We start from the raw sequence: 20522 nt of genomic DNA, 5'->3' as shown, positions 1-20522 counted from the left end.
ATTCAAGGGATATTTAATCTCATTTATCTGAAAAAGTAATTTTTATGATTTTAAAACATAAATAATATAAATGAATAGAATTGTTAACATAATGGAAGGAAAATAGAAAGATTAAAAAAACCATTCCAAAGGTTAGCCTCAATTTAATTATAAATTACAGAAGCTTATATTTTTAAACCAATTAAAAAAATCTGATTATTGAATTCAAAAAATGTTAACTCTGCACACTTAAAATGTACCTTTAAAGTGCTCTTATCCTGCAAGGAGGAAATAAAACAGTAATTTTTTTAAGAGGATATATGTATATAAATAAATTCAAAACATTTCAAAGGATTTTATAAATTGTCAAAAAAAAAAGAATATGGAATATTAGAACGAAATTTTTTTAATCTTGCACACTTTTTTCAAATCGGATACAAATTAAAATAGTTTTAAAACAGATGGAAAAGTTTTAACATAGTTTGAAAAATAGTTTAAAATTTAAGAATTTTTTTTTTAACTTAAGACAAAATGTAGATTTTTGAAGAAATCGAAATAAAGTTTGGAAGATATTTTAAATATTCCAAGATTGTAAAAAAATGTTGTTAAGATTCCTGGGTACATGTAAAATAATTTTTAAACATTGAAAAGAATTTTAAAATTCTCAAAGAAGAATCCAGAAGGTTTTAAAATAATTTTAGGAATATTTCGAGTTAGCTAAATATATTTAGGAATTGTCGAAGTTCTTGAACCTTAAAAATATTTTTAAACTTTGGAACATTTTCAAATATTAAAAAATGTAAAGTTTGCGTACATTTTTTTTCTTTTGCCATTAAAAAAACTTCGTTCGTTAAAACATGAACAATTTTGGTTAAAATTATCTTTTTGAACTGAAATATGAACCATTACATTTTTAATTAGGAATTCACCTTTTTTTCTCAATTGAACTATTTGGGTAAAGGTGAAGTTTTTTTTTTTAAATTTTGATTTTACATCTTAAAATTGTCAAAAATCTTTTTGAATTTTCTTAAGAATCTTTTAGATTACCTTAAAGATTATATTGAATTTGAATATAAAATTGTTACGTGTAAAAGAAAACTTAAGATTCCTGGAAATTCGTTTTTTTGTACACCGGAAATTAGCGTTGTTAAGCAAAATTCATCATCAAGTTTCCCAATTTTTAATAATTTTAAGTTTTGTTAGAATTTTGCATCGAAAGTGGGTATTTTGAATAAAAAATTATTAGCTTTAAGAGATTAAAATGTTTTACCGATTAAAGTTTGTTGTTTTTGTTAGCGTTTTGACCGAAAATTGACATTTTTGAACAAGATTAATTGTATTTCTAAGTTTATCATAATTTTCAAAAATTTTAGAATATGTTTTCATTTAAAACCAAAAATTGTCATTTTAAGTTATGTTGATTTTAAACACGGCAAAATAAAAACAATGTTTTGTTATATTAACATTTTTCACCGTAAACCGTTGATTTAAAAGAATGATCAAAGTAGGGATTTTGTTTTAAATCTCCTAAATTTACTGCTAAAAAAACCATTTGATGAAAATTATTTGCCAAAAGAATTAAAAAAACTTTAAAGTTAGAGGAAATCAAAAATTGAATTTTTAACGTTTGTAAATGAGAATATTAAAATTCAAGACATTGAAAATTAAATGATTAATATCTGCTGAAAATTCAATTTGCTTCAATTTTAAAGAGTTTAGAATTCAATTATTTATATTCTTTAATTTTCAACTTTCGAAAATTAAACTGTTGACTTGTTGAAAATTAAAAACGTTGAAAAGTTGATTTAAAACAGTTTAAAAATTGATGAAAATTAATTTCTCAACTGTTGTAAAGTCAATTTTTAGCTTTCTCTAATTTTTTAACTCGCGAAAATTAAACTGTATATTTGTTAAAAATAGAAAAAAATTGAAGTTCCAATATTTGAAAATTGATGGAAAGTAAAGTAAATTGGAAATTAGGAAAAATTGAATTTTCAACAGTTGAAAATTTGATTTTCTTCAATTTTCAACGGGTTGAAATTTTATTATCGGCAGTGAATAATTAACAATAGTTAATAATTTAGTAAACCAGCAAATTTTATATTAAAAGCAAATGTTTCTTTTGGTGATAAAAATTAATTAGATTGTTAAAAATATTTAAAATATTAAAAAAGAATTATTTGAATTAAAAAATTAAAGTCAAAATTTTGTACAACTTTAGGTTATTTTAGTATTTTTCGTCGAAAATTGATATTTTTTTGATAAAAAAAAAGGCTTACCTAGTGGGCAGAAAAGTTGGCGACGTCTTTACAACAACGTGACGACATATTTACGACATCCTATCTCCGTGCCGTTTCGGTGTCTTTACGATATCGCAAAGACATCTCCAGATCATACGACATTTTTACGACCTCGTAAAGACATCGTCAGATGATACGACATTTTTACGATATCGTAAAGACATCTTCAGATCATAAGACACTTTTACGATATCCTAAAGACACCCCAGAGGGTAAAAAATTTGGCGACGTCTTTACGTTATCGTTACTACATCTTTACTACAACTTCACGACATCCCATGTCCATGACGTTAAGTCGTATTTACGATATCGTAAATATGTCCTATGATCTGGCGATGTCTTTACGATATCTTGAAGACACTGTAACGACATGGACATAGGATGTCGTAAAGTTATCGTTAAGATGTCGTAACGATGTCGTAAAGACGTCGCCAGATTTTGTGCCCACTGGGACATTAACGAGAACGACATATGATATCTTAAAGTTGTCATAAAGATGTAACGATGTCGTAAATACGTCGCCAAATTTTTTGCCGACTGGGTTATACAGTACAAAAATAGTATTTGAATATTAATTTTAAAGTTAAAGTATTAGTTTTTGTCAATAATTAACAAAAATACTCCTTGTGGTTGTTTTATATTATTTTAGATAATATGCAGAAACCTTCAGTAAAAATCCCCAGTGAGCACAAAATTTGGGAACGTCTTTACGACATCGTTACGACATTTTTACGACAACTTCGCGATATAGTATGGCCTTGTCGTTAATGTGTCTCTACGATATCATAAAAACGTCGTATGATCTAATGATGTCTTTACGATATCGTAAAGACACCGAAACGACCCGGATATAGGATGTCGTAAAAATGTCGTGAAGATGTCGTAAAGTTGTCGTAACGATGTGGTAAAGACGTCGCCAAATATTATGACCACTGGGTAATTATTAATTAAAAATAGACATATCAAAAATAATTATTTCAATTTAAATAATAGTTAATACAATAAATTCATGAATAAATTAATATTCGAACTAGTTTTCTTACGTTTGTTTGTGCTTTTAATTTGAACTTAAAAATTGCGTCAGACAAAAAAAATTGCGCGCCTGGCGTGTTAATTTATTTTCTACTTTACTAAAAAAACGAAATATTGCATGTTAAAGGTTTCAGCTATGGCCGCCGACTCAAAACAAACAAAAATAATTAAAAACCATGTAAAAGGGTCTATTATGCAACCACCTACTCATATTTTACCAGAAATGTCCACTCTGAAACAAGAAAGAAGAGTGAACATAAAGGATTCTGTCAACAAAGAAGTAATTAATTTTTTAATTAAATTAACTAAAGAATTTTTTATTTAATTAATTTGTAGCATTTAAGTACTGTTCAATAATCTAAAGACAATTTTAAAGCTAGCAGTGACATAACCGGTGGTCGATTTTTCTTATTTTCCATAAAAAAATTTCATTTATCAGTGATTAGCAATTTTCAATTTTAGAATTTTTGAGAAATAGGATTTTGTGAACCTTTCCAATAACGGAAATTTTTATTTCAAGTTTTTCGAGTACGCTTTAATTCTTAAGTAAAAAAATCCATATCTATCCAAAAATAAATAAACATTTTAAAATAAAAAGTGGAGCAATGAAACAAATACGAAGTTCTACAAATTTAAAAAAAAGACAAGAATCCTGCAATCAAATTTCAACAACACACTCTGAGATTTTTTAATTTAAATTTTAAAATATAAAAGACCGAATAGGCAGAAAATTTGTCGACGTATTTACGACATCGTTACGACATCTTTACGGAATTTTTACGACATCCTATGTTCGTGTCGTTTCGGTGTCTTTGCGATATCGTAAAAACATCCTCGTATCATACGACTTATTTACGATATCGTAAAGACACCGAAACGACACGGACAAAGGCAGTCGTCAAAATGTCGTACAGATGTCGTAACTATGTCGTAAAGACGTCGCCAAATTTTGTGCCCACTGAGAAGGAACAAGAAAGAAGGAAACCTTCAAATCCCCGTCCTACTATTTTTTCCCTCGAATTTTTGAAAGTTTATATCTATTAAACCGCAATTAAAATAATAATAATAATAAATAAATTTTCACGGAATATCTTAATGTTTTGAACAAAGAACTCAATGTTTACTCAGAGAAAATAAAGCTTTAACCAAGAAGATTAATTATCTAACAAAAAACCGAATTATCTACAAAAAAGTAAATTTTTAACAAAAAATGCAACATTTTAATTTAAAGTTTGAAAGATTAATAAAAAAAAACGAATATTCAACAAAATAGTTGAATATGTTCAACCAAAAATCAGAAATTTGAAGAAATATGATACATTTTTAATATAAAAAATTCATTTTTAACCAAATAGTTGATTTTTAAATTAAAAAGATGAATTTTTGAACAAAAATGGAACATTACAATTTCCACTTTAAAAAAATTATATTTCCACAGGAAAAACGCATTTTTAATATAATATTTATATTTTGTACTTTTTAACAGTGTAGCTCAACTTTCAATAAAGAAGCTGAATTTTTAAGAAAAACATAAGTTTGCATCGAAGAAATTAATTTTTAACAAAAGTGATCAAATTTCCATTCAAGCAGTTGATTTTTTTATTGAAAATACGAATTTTCGAACAAAAAAATAATATTTGTACTATAAATAGTAGAGTTAATTTTCTAATTTAAATAAGGTTGATCTCCGACAAAATAAAAAACGCCTTTTGAAGAAAATAGTTAAATTTTCAACTATAGAACATATATTTGGAAGAAAAGATGGAATAGGTAAATTTTCAGTAAAGAAATTGAATTTTCAACAAACAAAAAAAAATGAATTTTTGAGAACAGAATTGAATTTTCTACCAAGAAAGTGTGTCCAGCCAAAATTTTTAATTTTTTAACAAAAAAAGATCAATTTTTAATCAACAATAATGAATTTTCAAAACAAAAATACGAGTTTTCAACAAAAAATATAAATTTTTAACCAAGAAAGATTTTTTAAACCAAAAAGACGATTTTTGAACACAAGCGTTATATTTTCAACCGAAAAGAATTTTAAACCAGAAAGTTCAATTTTTACTGAAAAAGGATTAATTGTTAACCAAAAATGATACGTCTTGAAAAAACAAAGATAAATTTTCAAAATAAAAATATAAATTTTCAACAAGAGCATTGAAACTTTTAACCTGGAAAGATTTTTAAACCAAAAAGTTGAATTTTCAAACCAAAAAGACCAATTTTTAACACAAGTGTAGAATTTTCTACCAAGAAAGAATTTTGAACAAAAAAGTGGAATTTCTATCTAAAAAAGATACATTTCTACAAAAAAATGATTAGATTAATTTTCAAAAAACAGTTATGAATTTTCAAAATAAGAATACGAATTTGCAACAAAAGAATTAAAAGTTTTGACCAAAAAAGATTTTGTAACCAAAAAATTTCATTTTTAACCGAAAAGGATTAATTTTTAACCAAAAATGATACATATGGTAAAACAATTATTAATTTTCAAAATTAAAATACGAATTTTCAACAAAAGAATTGAAACTTTTAACCAAGAATGTTTTTTAAACCAAAAAGTTAAATTTTCAAACCAAAAAGACAAATTTTTAACCAAAAATGATTCATTTTGAAAAAACAATGATGAACTTTCAAAATAAAAATATAAATTTTAAACAGAAGAAATGAAATTTTTAACCAACAAACATGTTTAAACTAAAAAGTTTTATTTCTAACCAAAAAGGATTAAATTTTCAACAAAAATGATACATTTTGAAAAAACAATGATGAATTTTCAAAATGAAAATACAAATTTTCAACAAAAGAATTGAAACTTTTAACCAAGAAAGATTTTTAAACCAAAAAGTTGAATTTTCAAACCAAAAAGACAAATTATCAGCCAAAAATGATACATTTTGAAAAAACAATGATGAACTTTCAAAATAAAAACATGAATTTTAAACAGAAGAAATGAAAATTTTAACCAAGAAAGATTTCTAAACTAAAAACTTTCATTTTTAACCAAAAAAGATTATTTTTAAACGAAAAATGATACATTTTGAAAAAACAATGATGAATTCTCAAAATAAAAATAGGAATTTTCCACAAAAGATTTGAAATTTTTTACACAGAAAGATTTATAAAACAAAGAGTTGAATTTTTAACCAAAAATGATACATTTTGAAAAAACAATGATGAGTTTTCAAAATAAAAATACGAATTTTCCATAAAAGATTTGAAATTTTTAACCAAGAAAGATGTTTGAACCAAAAAGTTGAATTTTTAACTCAAAACGATAAATTTTTACCAAAAAAATGTTTAATTTCCAAAATAAAAATATTCATTTTCAACAAAAGAGGGGGGCGGGGTGTCTAGGCAAAACTACGCAGTGGGCACAAAATTTGGCGACGTCTTTACGACAGCGTTACGACATCTTTACGACAACTTTACGACATCCTATGTCAATGTCGTTACGGTGTCTTTACGATATCGTAAAGACACTGAAACGACATGGACAGAGAATGTCGTAAAGTTGTCGTAAAGATGTCGTAACGATGTCTTAAAGACGTCGCCAAATTTGGTGTCCATTGGGTAGAATTTTCAGCGATCAGTGAAAAGTGAGCAACTCAAGATTAGTAGAAAATTACTATTTCAAGTAGTTGAGATTTTTTTAAATTTAACAGAGGAATAACAATTACTTACTTCACAAAGAAAATTATTTAAAACTGTATATCATACATTGTAAAAAGTTATAAACATAGAAAACGTGGATGTAAAAAAAGTTTAATTGAACGACGCGATGGTGAAACTTTCTTAAATCTATTGAAACAAGAAGAAGGCCTTATTGAGAAATTGTTAACTTGACACAGTCTGTTTCAATTTTCAAAATAGTGCTTTCTGATTGTTTCAAAAATTTTACAAAAATAATCTAAAAATTTTCTGTTATAATGGATCAGTGATATTTAAATATTAAATGATTGTTTAATATTGTGAAATAATTTTTTTCGTAACATTTTGCTACCACACTATAATTTCTACATTTTCAAAGTGATAATAAAATTAAATTATGGGAAAACTTATTTTGAAAAATTAAAAATAAATTGAAGGTTTTTTATAATTTTGAAAGACTTTTTTTAATTTAAAAGGATTTCTGGGAAAGTTTTAAATGATTTAGGTTTAATTAAAAAAAAATAATAATAACTTTGAGTTTCGAAGATTTCAAAATGTATGCAAAAAATATGAAAGACTTTTAAAAAATTCTTTTAATTTTTCAGAATATTCTTATTCTTATTCTTAAGATTCATGAGATACTTTCGAATAATTTTTTTTTCCTTGAATACTGCGAGAAAATTTTAAAAATTTACAAAGTTTGAATAATTTAAAAATATTAGAAGTATTAAAAATGTTAAAAGGATAAAAAGAAGAGTTTATATTTAAAAAAGTAAACTTTAAAAGGTAATTGAAAAAAATTTCAAAACATTTCAGAATATTTATTTAAATTTCGAAAAAGAGTAGAAGATTTCAATAAAAAAAATCGAGTCAATTCAAGAAATATTTAGAAGATTTAGAGAGAATAAAAAAAAATTTTAACTGTAAAGGACTGGAAAAAATCCGCATGTTTAAAGATTTTAAAACAAAAATTTCAAAGCTTAAAAAAAATTTTAATGATTTGAATTGAATGAACAAATTTTTTTTAAATTCAAAAGAAAATTCGGATAATTTTAAGATATTTCTTATATTTTAAATAATTTTAAAAAACACCGAAACAGCTAAAAATCGTTTTTTTTAACTTCTAAAAGTTCTAAATATCTTTTAAAAAAGCTCGAATTTTTCCAAATATTTTTTTAAATCCTGTATAATAATCTCAGCTAAAAAGATTTTTAGGAATTTAAGAGGTTTTAAAATAAGATAGAAAATATTTATAAAATTCGAACCATTTCTCAAATATTGTTTTACTTATTTCTAAAGTCACTTCATCTGTAAAAAACAATTAACAGAAAATAAATAATAGAAAATTGACTCAGGATTAAATATAAAAATAATTTTAAAAATTTATAAAATCTATAACTGAAAACTAGAAAATTTTAATGAAATAACTTGATATTGTAACATTCTTGTCTTTATTAAACTAATAAGAAGGTCATATTGTGAAATTATGAATGCGATGTAGCCTTGTCTCAAATTTACAAACATTGTCTTCTGATTATTTGAATAAAGTTGAGCCACATCAGAATTTTTTACAATCTTAAAATAACAATGAGTTTGAAATTAATAACAAAAATTTAGAATTTAAATATTTTCTTGCTTCATTTAGGAAAAATCACCTTTTTTTAAATTTAACTATTTTATTAAACATTGCTTTCTTGTTTTAAAATCAATTATCTAGAATGAAAATTTAATTATTCAGTCTTATAATAAAATTTTATATGTTTTAGTTGGAAATTCAACTGTTTTATTAAAAATTTATGTCTTTTGTTAGAAATTTTTATGAATTTGTTTCAGAAATTAACTATTTGGTTGAAGATTTGTCATATTACTTAAAAATTCATTTATTCGGTCGGAAATATTTTACGATTTTGTTGAATATATATTTCTATTTAGTGGAAAATTAATGTTTTCTAAATAAAAATTAAATTATTCCATTTTTGCTTCGAATTGTACCTTTTTTAGGTAGAAATTAGTGTTTTTGGTAGATAATTAAAATGTTTAGTTGAAGATTAATTTTTCTGTTCAAAATTTACTCCTTTGTTTAAAACATTAAACCATTTATTGAAAATTCTTTTTTTTTTTAGTTTCACTTTTATTTTTTAGCAGAAAAATTAACTGTTATATTTTTGCTTAAAAATTTACCTTTCTTAGTCAATAACTTAACTTTAAGATTGAGAATACATTTTTTGTTTGTTAAGAATTCAGTTATTGGGTTATAAAGTTTAACTATTTTATAAAAAATTTAATTTTTTTGAAGGTTCATTTTTGAAATGAAAATTGAACTATTTCATTTCTATTTGAAAATTCAATATTTAAATTAAAAAAAAACAATTATTTTAGTTTAAATTTCCTGTTTTTGGTGGAAGGTTCATCATATTTATCATGTAACCGAGAAAAAATTTCAAAAATAGTTGAGCCATTTTTTTTCAAATGTTCTTTTATTGTTATTAAAAAAAGATAACAATACAAAAGTTCGCATGCAAAAAAAAGGATGAAAGGACGTTGAAGGTTGCCTTCTTTTTCTTTCCTCTTTTGTTTTTTATTTTGGTAATTTTAAAATCTGAATTGAAACTTTTAGAAATGTGTTCACCAAATTTGATCTCTGCATTTTTTTTAAATTTTCAAGTACTTCGTAGTGAAATACATCAATTTTGGATAAACAAAATTTTAATTTGGATTTATTACAAATTTAATTTCTTTAATTATGGTAATAAAATAATTAAGATAAATAGTTGAAAATTAATAAATTGGATATTAGATCATTATCATTGTGTAATAATCATTTGAAAATATTGAATTTAAATAATAATAATAATAAAATTAGGATGGAGAACCAATGCTCAACAAAACTCAAACTTCATTTGAATCTTCAAAAGTAAGACCAAGTATTTCTAAAAATATTGGCGTTCTGAATACGGTCATAGATGCACCTTCTTCAGAACCACTTCCGGTACTTGAAGCAGTTGCAATTGCCAGTGCTCTGGAAGAGTGTCTGGCTGTTTTGAATATAATACAAAATACCATACCTGCAAAAGTTGATAAACATTGGGATGGAAGTTACAAAATAATAGAGGGAAAATATAGCGGTCCTGATGAAGAAGATAAAATATTTGCAAAACATCCGACGGATGCTGAGAAACTACAGAGAGACAGGTGGAGAACTTCATAACGCTATCGTACATCACGATTCGAATATAAACCAATAAAATAATTAACAAAACTTATGGAAAGATCTATAATATCCATAACAAAATTAGAAAAACCCTTTACAAGTGGCATCGTACATCACTCTTCACATAAAAAGGCGGAAACTAATTAATAAATCCATATGTTGATCCAGAATATCCATATACAGCCCAAAAGAACATATCCATATTGTATCCATATCAAATTAAATATCCATGGAGTGATGTACGATGGCCACTGTAAAGCCTTTTTATTAACGAGGGTCATCATACATCACGGTTTAATAAAAATCCATGAGCTGGATATTAAGTCAATAGGATGAGCCATAATATCCATTTTCAATTTTTTTTAACTTTTTACGGGTTCATCGTACGTCAAAGTTCACACAAAAACGCATAAACTGAATAATCAAACCGCATGATCAACTTTTAACAATAAGATTTATGAACTTTTGACCAAATATTTTATTTTTCTTATAAAAATCTCAACTTTCTACCAAAAATATTAATTATCTACAAAAAACAAAGAATTTTCAACTAAGTTCTTGATTTTTCAACTTAAAAGATGAATTTTCAAATAAAAATCAAAACTTCAATTTTCAGCATTCCTCCAAAAAAGAACGAATTTTTAAGCAAATATTTTAATTTTAAATCAAAGAAGTGAATTTTCTACATAAAATTTTTATATTCTACCAACAAAGTCAAATGTTTAACATAATAAATAATTGTTTCAAAAAAATCATTGAATTCTCAACTTTTTTTAACCTAATAGTTAAATTATCAACGAAAAAGGTAAATTTTTAACCAAAAAAGTCAAATTGGCAGATACAAAAAACTTAATTTTTTAAAGAAAAATTTTTTTAATGAAATAGTTTAAATTCATAAACAAAAAAATAAACTTCAAACAAAAAAAGATTGAATCATCAACCAAAAAGATAACTTTTCTCCTAAAAAACTGAATTTTTAACTAATATGACGAATCTTCAATAAAAAATTTTTAATGAAGTAGTTGATTTTTTAAATTTAGAAGCTGAAGGACTAAAAGATATACTAAAAAGTTAAAATTTTAACACAATAAATGACATTTTTTATCTAAACTGGAAAAGATAAATTAATAATGATCGCAAACCAAAAAGATTAACTTTCTACCAAAAAGACGAATTTTCGAAAAAAAATATTAATTTTATACTTAAAATAGAATAGTTAATTTTCCAATTAAAAAAAAATCAATTTCAAGCAAAATGTAAAAAATTCAACCAAAGAACACAAGCTTTTATCAAAATACATGAATTTACAATACGAATAGTTGATTTAAAAAAAAAAGAATAGACGAATTGAATTTTTCGTTTAAACAATTTATTTGCAACAACAAAATATTTTTCGTTAAAATGTTTAATTTTTCAACCAAAGAAATAATTTTTTTATTAAATATGGAACAGTTAAATATTAAAATAAAAAAAAATAATTTTTAACAAAGTAGATGAATTTTAAACAACAAAAAATACATTTTTAAGCCAAAAGATTAATTTTCTACCAAAATATATGAATCTTTAAAGAAAAATGGAAATTTAATAGGGTAGTCCAATTTTTAGTTGAAAAATTTATTTTTAATAAAATAATTAAATCATTCGCTAACTAAGTGAATTTTTTAATAAAAAGTTAGATTTTTAACTGTAAAAATTAACTTTAATCGAAAATTATTTTAAAAATTTGGTTAAAAATGATCAATTTTCAACACAAAAGTTTAATGTTCAATTAAGACAGATTTTTCAGTCAATAAAAAAGGAAAAGTTCTTCCAAAATGTTGAATTTTTAAACCACGAAGAAGAATTTTTTACAAAAAAAATTAAAGTTTTAACCTAAAAATATGCATTTTGAATAAATAAGAACAACAAGAACAACAAGAACTTTAAATAATTTTTGGAGTGAAGAATAATCGATTTAATAAAAATTAGAGATCAATTTTATTACTTTTAAAAGATTTGGTTAAAAACTGACATTTTTTCTTAGAAAATAAACTTTATTTTCCATTGCACACTCCCACCGAACATCAAGGTTCGCATATAAAAACGTAAATTGAGTAATAACACAATGGGTACCAAATTTCGCGACGTCTTTACGACATCGTTACGACATCTTCACGACAACTTCACGACATCCTATGTCCATGTCGTTTCGGTGTCTTTACGATGTCGTAATGACGTCGCCAAACTTTGTGCCCACTGGGAAACGTCCTGCTGACGCTCTCCTTCACATCTTTCTTATAAACAATTCTTCAATTTAAAAAAATGTCATCATTAATATGCTTTTTTGATGTTAATTTTTATCTCAAATATGCATTTATTTATTTTTCCACTCCTCTGCCAATCTATTCTTCCCTAAAATCTTCACCACACTCTCTAGGTAGCTTCCTTTATCTTCCATTTCTCCCCTACATCCTTTTCATAAACTCTTTCCACTTACAGATTCTGCACTTTCTGTTTTTTCTTCTCTTTCCAAAACATCCTTTCCCTTATCTCATTTCTCAATATAATTCTTACAATTTTCTTACAATATTAACCTCTTATATCTAGATCTTTACTTATATGTATTTACTCTTTCAGTCCTTCTCTTGCTTTCCTGCCGCCTCCTTCAATTCCTTAATCCACTCCTTGCCTAATCCATTCTCCCCTACAATCTTTACCACATTATCTTGGCATCTTCTTTTATCTTTCATTTTTCTCCTACATCCTTCCCAAACATTCTTCCATGCTTCCCCTTCCCACTCACAGATTCTGCGCTTTCTCCTTTTCTCAATAAATCCCTTCCCTTACCTCGTTTATCAATATAAATCTTACTATTCTGGTAAATCTTCTCTCTTTCCATCTCTTTTGTAAATACTTTGGTATTCCTTCCTTTTTTGTACCCCATACCATTTATTATATTTTGATTCCTGAATAATCCCACATCTTTCTATTGATTGTATTCCCCTCTCCTTTTTTCCAGTTCTTCATAGCGCACTCCAGCACCGTATTCTATATCTTTCTTGTACCTCTTTCAAAACCCTTTTCACTAACTCTTCTTGATTTCCCTCCATTACTTCCGTCTCAAACTTCAATGCCCTTTTCCTTCTCTTATACTTAATTCATCACTGTGCGCTACTTCTCTCACCATTTGTTCAGGCGTACCCCCTCGCTACCCTTACCTAGTTTCTTGTCTCTATAAATTATTGCACTTATTCTTCCCAGAATACTGGCCATTCCAAATTATCCATGCCAATTCCTTAATTTTCCTCCATCCCTCTATTCCCAGACTTCATTGTGAAACTCATCTATACAAGGTGTCTTTCCATCTTTAATAGTCCCTAACACCTTCACTATTTATTCCTTTGTTTTGACATCTTCCTCGTCCCTTTTCCTCCTTTGCTAACTTTCTTCGTTACTCCTGCGAGCAAATCCATACAATCTGTTTTTTATTTGAACATTTCAATATCCTCGTTTATTCTCTCTCTTTCTATTTACCACCTTCCAAACATCTAATTCGGTCCTAGTCTTCTTCGTATCTTCTTCCAACGTGTCATCCCTTTCTCTATTTTCTTAATGCCCTTCTTCTCCTCCTCCTTCTTCTTCTTCCTCCTCTTCTACTTCATCTTCCTCCTCCTCTTCTTCTCTTTACATTCCTCATCCCAACTTCATCCTTATTGTTATAAAATAATTCATTTTTATATTTAGAACATACATCTACAATGTTTTAAAAGAGACCCTTGATGATATAAAAAATAACAGAAGATGCGATCGCCTAAAAGATGAAGTGGAAAATATTACCAAAAGCATTGAAGACGAGCGAGTTCTTCAGGTAGAGAATGAAATATGGGCACATACAGTTAAACAGACTCAAGACTTGATTGCTTCCCAAAAAGTTGAAGACGAAGATGAGTTACGGAAATTAAAAGAGTTAGCCCGAAGTGCGGAAATTCAGGCAGATAATTCTTTTTTTCTAAATCGTTCAAAATTAGGTGCGTGGCATTTTATTCGTAAGCGGTCATCCGCAAATTACGTGAGGAGTTTTTCTGAAAATCCCACTATTATTAAGATTTTATAAAATAATCTGAATTATATAAATTTTCAGTTGAATTATTTATAAATTATTTATCTTTTTTGTGGTAATTTATTCCTCCAGTTGAAAAGTTCCCAGTGGGCACAAAATCTTGCGACGTCTTTAAGACATCGTTACGACATCTTTACGACATCCTATGTCTATGTCGTTTCGGTGTCTTTACGATATCGTAAAGACATCGTCAGATCATACGACTTATTTACGATATCGTAAAGACACCTTAATGACATGAACATAGGATGTCGTAAAGATGTCGTAAAGATGTCGTAAGGATGTCGTAGAGACTTCGCCAAATTTTGTGCCCACTGTGTTCATATTTGTGGTTAAAAATTAATTTCTTAGGTGACTAATTCAACAATTTTGTTAAAAATTTGTTTTTTTCCTAAACATTATATTTGCAGCTGAAAGTTAAACTATTAAATTTTTAGTTAAAGGTTTTTTTTTTTGTTTTTTTTTCAGTTAAAGTATTCTACTTTTTGTATAAAAATGATCTTATTCAGTTTAAGATTCATGTATTTTCTTAAAAATTCGCTTATTTTTATAGAAACTCGATATTTTTGTTTAAAAATTCCTTAATTTTTTTCACAATTTAACTATTTGGTTGAAAATTTATTTCTTTGGGTGAAAATTGGACTATTTTATTAAAGGTTCCATTTTTTGTTGAAAATTATTGTTTAACTAAACCTTCAAACTTTTCCATTTTTGGATGAAAATTATGCGGAATCAACTATTTAATTGAAAATTCTCATTTTTTATTGAAAAATTTCTTTCACTGAAAAATTAATTTTTGTAACCATTTAAATAAATTATCAACTATGTAATTAAAAATTAATTTTTGGCTTGAAGATTCATAATTTTAATTAACTACTGATTTGTTAGGTAGAAAATCGAGCTATTTTGTTGAAGACATGTTTTTTTATTGAAAATGTACCTTTTTTAGTAGAAAACTAATCTTTTGGGTTGAAAATTCGTTTTTGCAGAAATATATTTTTCTAGTTAAAAATGCATCGTTTTGGTTAAAACTTTAACTATTTTGTTTAAAATTCTTTTTTTCAATTAATTATTTTAGCTTATCCAATACTTTCTCGGAAGTAAAATTTACTTTTTAGCTGAAGATTCATCATTTTAGTTAAAAATTCATTTATTTAAAAAAAATGTATATATTTTGTTAATTTTTTTTTTTTTTTAAATTAACTTATTTATTTTAAAATTTAACAATTTTACTTTTGGATGAAAATTGATCGTTTCTAGTTCTGAATCCAGTTCTGAATCTAGTTCTGAATCTAGTTCTGATCGTCGTAACGATGTCGTAAAGATGTCGTGACGATGTCGTAAAGACGTCGCCAAATTTTGTGCCCACTGGGTATTTTGTTGAAGATTCGTTTTTTATTCAAAATTCATTTTTTTTGTAGCAATAGTCTTACGGAATTTGTAGATGATACCTGATATGATAATTATATTAATAAGATTATTTTAATATTATCAATGTATATTGTAAAAAAAAAAAATTTTTCTTAGAATATGTGAAACGGTGGGAAAATGATAGACTGGATCAACAAAATTTAAAAATGGCACTAAAAGAAAAAAAATTAGTAGATGAATTGAATGCATTTGCAAGGAAGGAAAGAATTGAGCAAATAGTTTCAGAAGATATGCAGGCATATGTGGATAATAATATTGATTATTTAGAAAACAAAATAAAAAAATGGACCAATAAGAACCACGAGGATATTTTCAAAATGGAAAGAGAAATTTATGACATTAGAGTAAGTCTTTCTTATTTATGAGAAAAAAATAGAAATACGTATCCATATTCCTAGGCATTTTAAGGACTTTTGATCTATAAAGATGCTATCCTATCCTATTTTGATCCTATAAAGATTTAAATAATTTTTTAATATTTTTGAAACTTCTAAGACTTGTAAATTCAGTTTTGAAAATTTTTGAAATATTTTCATATCTTTTTCAATAAATAGGATTTTTAATTTGATTTTAATCTCATTTAAATTTCCTAAACTTTATTCCTTTTCAATTTTCTTTTCAAATATCATAATTTTTTATATACTGCAAATATAAAAACAGATGCTTTAAAGTGTTTCAGATTCCTTTCCGACAATTTTCGAAATTTTAAAAAATGTTTTTAAATCTTACCTTGTAAATTCTTTTTCAACAATATTTTTTTTCGAAATCTTTTTCAATTTTGTTTATGCATAGCATAATTTTTACTAATTAAAAAAATGCTTTAAGGTGTTTGAGATTCCTTTTTGAGATTTTTTCTATATTTTTAAAAATCTGTTTTAATTTTACCTTCAAAATTGATTTTTCAAAATATAAAACTATTTGCAATTTTCCTAGGAATCTGAAGGATTTTTTTTATTCTCTTCAAACTATTCAAAAATGCAATAAAAAACTTTTTTTTAAATCTTCCAAAATCTACATTTTGTTTTAAATTTTATGAAATCTTCTAAAGATTTAAATTATTTTTGAATCTTTTCAAAACTTCTATGCCTTGTACATTTATTTTCGGCAATTTTTTTTAATTCTTTCGAAATCTTTTCCAATTTTGTTTTTCAATAGCACAATTTTTACTGAAGAAAAAAAATGATTTAAAGTGTTCGAGATTCCTTTTTGAGAATTTTCTATATTTTTTAAAATCTGACTCAATTTTACGTTAAAATCGATTTGTAAAAATATAAAAATCGTTTGCAATTTTCCCAGGAATCTTAAGAATTTTTCTTTTATTCTCTTAAAAATTTTAGAATATTCTATAAAGAACCTTTTCTTTATTCTTTGAAAACCTACATTTTGTTTTAAATTTGATAAAATCTTATTAAGATTTAAATTATTTTAAAATATTTTTAAAACTTCTAAGACCTGTAATTTCACTTTCGACCATTTTTTGTATAAGTTTCAGATATTTTTCAATAAATAGGATTTTTAATTCGATTTTAATCTAATTTAAATTTCCTAAAATTTAATCTTCTTTAATTTTCTTTCCAAATATCATGACTTTTACTAAATACAGCAAAATTTAAAAAAAAAATGCTTTAAAGTGTTCGAGATTCATTTTTGAACTTTTAAAAATCTGTTTCAATTTTGCCTAAAAATCGAATTTTCAAAACACAAAAACCATTTACAATTTTCCCAGAAATCTTAATAATTTTTCTTTTATTTTCTTCAAACTTTTTGAAAATTCTATAAAATATTTTGTTTTTAATCTTCAAAAACCTATATTTTGTTTTAAATTTGATGAAATCTTATAAAGATTTAAATTATTTTAAAATATTTTCAAAACTTCTAAGACTTGTAAATTCAGTTTCGACAATTTTTGACAGATTTTGAGATCCTTTTCAATGAATAAGATTTTAAATTCGATTTTCATCTCATTCAAATTTCCTCAATTTCTGTCTTTTTCAGTTTTCCCTTCAAATATCATAATTTGGATTTAATTTTAAAATTAATTTTTTCAAATCATTTGCAATTTTTCCAGGAATCCCAAGATATTTTTTGTTTTCTTAAAAACTTTCTTTTAAAATATACGTAATATAATAATATATTTTTGAAAAAATATATTATTTTTGAAGCTTTTCAAAACTTATTAATATATTTTAAAATAATTTATTAGTCTCAGAATTTTCAGATAATTCAGCATCAACTTCTGAATTTTGTAAATCTGTTTTAAAATTATTGGAAATTTTCCTAAATACTTTTTAAGATTCTAAAAAATGAAAAGAAGTAACTTCAAATCTTACAGATGCTTTCCTGAAACTTTAGGAATTCTTTTAAAATATTCCTAAACATGTTCTTAGAATAATTTTGGGAAATAAAAAACTATTTTACAATTCCTGGGAATTTTAAGATATTTTAACAATTTGATCTTGAAACCTTTCGAAATTCTTAAAAAGCTTCTAAATTTTTTGTATTTCTATAAAAATCTAAAATTTTGTTTTAAATTCCTTGAAACTAAAAATCATTTCAAATTTCTTAGGAATCCTGACCGAATTTTTTTATTCTCCTAAAATCTTTCGAAATTCTTTAAAGCCTCTATATTTTGCTTCAAATTTATTGAAATCTTTTCACATTTTAAATTATTTTTTAACTTTTTTAAAACTTTTAAACCTTGCAAATACATTTTCGACAAATTTTGAATTCTTTTGAAATCTTTTTCAATTTGATATTAAGATCGATTTTCAAAAATGTAAAATCATTCGCAATTTTTTCAATTAATCTTCCAAAATCTATATTTTTTTTAAATTTGATGAAATCTCATGGAGATTTAAATTATTTTCTTTTTGGTTGAAAATTTAACTATTTGCTAATTTTTTTTTCAAAATAAATTTGGTTAAATTATAATTGTACTTTTTTAGATTAAAATTTAATTTATTTGTCATAATATCGAACTGTTTTATTATTATTTCAAATTTTTATCTGAAAATGTAACCATTACATGTTTGGTTGACAAATTACATTTTTGTTGAAAATTTAATTATTTTGTGGATTTTTTGGAAAATTAATTTACTTGCCTTAAAATTAATTTTTTTAATTGAAAATTAATTTCTTTGCTTCAAAATTGAACTGTTTTGTTGTAAACTCAATTTTTAACACAAAATTTTGCTCAATTTCTTATATTTTTTTCAATTTCGAAAAATATATTTATAAAGTTAAAGATTTTACAATTTTAATGAAAATTAGTTGTTTCTTTAGCTGAAAATTTACCTGATTTTAATTAAAACTAAAAAATTTAGCAGAAAACTCAACTTCTTGTTATAAAGTTAAACTACTTTGTTAAAAATTAATTTCTTTCCTTAAAAATGTAACTATATTGTTTGAAATTGTTTTTTTTTTGTTTGTTTAAAATAAAGTTTTATTTTTAAATTAACCTGTTACATTTTTGGTTAAAAATATATCTTTTTTATTTGACAATTCAACTATTTGGTTGAAAATTCATTCAACGACGTGGTTAAAAGTTTAATTAATTTCTCAAGTTTACATTTTCTTTTGGATAAAGATTTATTATTTTGGTTAAAGATTCGTTGTTTCTTTAAAATAAAAATGTACCTATTTCATTACAAATTATTTTTTTCTCAACTTAAAATTTAACTATGCTCTTTTCAGACACTTTTTGTAACTTAAAATTAATTTCTTTGGCGGAAAATTATTTATTTTTTTTTCGTTTGAAAATTGCATTCTCAAGAGGCTGGGATTCGGGCCCAGCTGGGTTCGAATCCCAGCAAAGCTAGAGACGATTTTTTTTTCAAGTTTATAATAAAATTAATATTTTCATACAGGAGGCCATAGACGATCGAACAGAAAATCTAAAAGAATTAAACAGTTTATACGCAGAGAGGCAAGCTTTTATCGACGAGTGTTACGAAGAAGAGGAGCGAATTAGAAGAGAAGAGGAATATCGGAAAACTTTAAACAAATCTGCACTCCGCATTCAATCATTTTGGAGAGGATACATGGTCAGGAAACAATTAGGAAAATATAAAGAATTATGGACACGACTTCGAAAAAGGAAAAAATTGGCAGCTATCGCGCGGAAAAAACGGGAGGCTTGGGGGAAGAAAAAAGAAAAACAGTGGGGTGACACTAAACTTAAGACTATGAAAAATGTCGTCGACCCAAATAATTAATCAATAAATTACAGGATCATAAATGGTTCAAGTTTCGGACTACACACTTTTTTTCATGTCTTTTCTTATGGGGGGGGGGGGGGGCAGATAAATAAAATAATTACATTTGCAGTTTCAGCTTTTAAATAAAATTATCAATAATTAACGAAATGAATTTTTAAGTACAGAGTTGATTCTTAAAAAAAAGAGTTTTCAAACAAAAATCGAATAGTTGAAATTTCAGTTTAAAAAATTAACCTTCCATACAAAAAACCATTTTTAAAAAATATGAATATTTTCGACCAAACAAATGAATGTTCAATCAAAGAAAATGGATTTTAGAACAAATAATTTTATATGAAGAAGGCGAATTTAAAACTAAAAAAGAGTAAAAAATTTGCATCGAAAGAAATCAATTTTTAGCTGAAGTGATGAATCTTTAAATAAAAAAAATTGTTATAAAAATATTTGATTTTTTAAACTAAAATATAAATTTAAAACAAAAACGAATAATTTTTGACGAAAAAAGACGAGTTGGCAACAAAATTGAGAATTTTTCACATCGAACAAAAAAAAAGAAATTTTCAAATAGTTGATTTTTCAAACAAAATTAGAATTTTCAA

General features: G+C 25.0%; 1 protein-coding gene across 1 annotated transcript; it reads left to right on the top strand.

The window, feature by feature from the left end:
- LOC117178523 (dynein regulatory complex protein 9-like) lies at positions 1-19920 on the top strand. The gene is made up of 6 exons (XM_033369951.1): positions 1-131; positions 3439-3591; positions 9829-10157; positions 13900-14183; positions 15803-16050; positions 19573-19920. Exons 2-6 carry the CDS (start codon positions 3448-3450, stop codon positions 19918-19920), a joined length of 1353 nt encoding a protein of 450 aa, XP_033225842.1. The 5' UTR covers positions 1-131; positions 3439-3447.
- The last annotated feature ends 602 nt before the right edge of the window (positions 19921-20522 follow it).

Source organism: Belonocnema kinseyi, chromosome 8 (assembly GCF_010883055.1).
Source record: "Belonocnema kinseyi isolate 2016_QV_RU_SX_M_011 chromosome 8, B_treatae_v1, whole genome shotgun sequence".
Taxonomy (NCBI): Eukaryota; Metazoa; Arthropoda; class Insecta; order Hymenoptera; family Cynipidae; genus Belonocnema; species Belonocnema kinseyi.
Note: the sequence above shows the minus strand (reverse complement) of the source record. Positions and strands in the feature narration are given on the sequence as shown.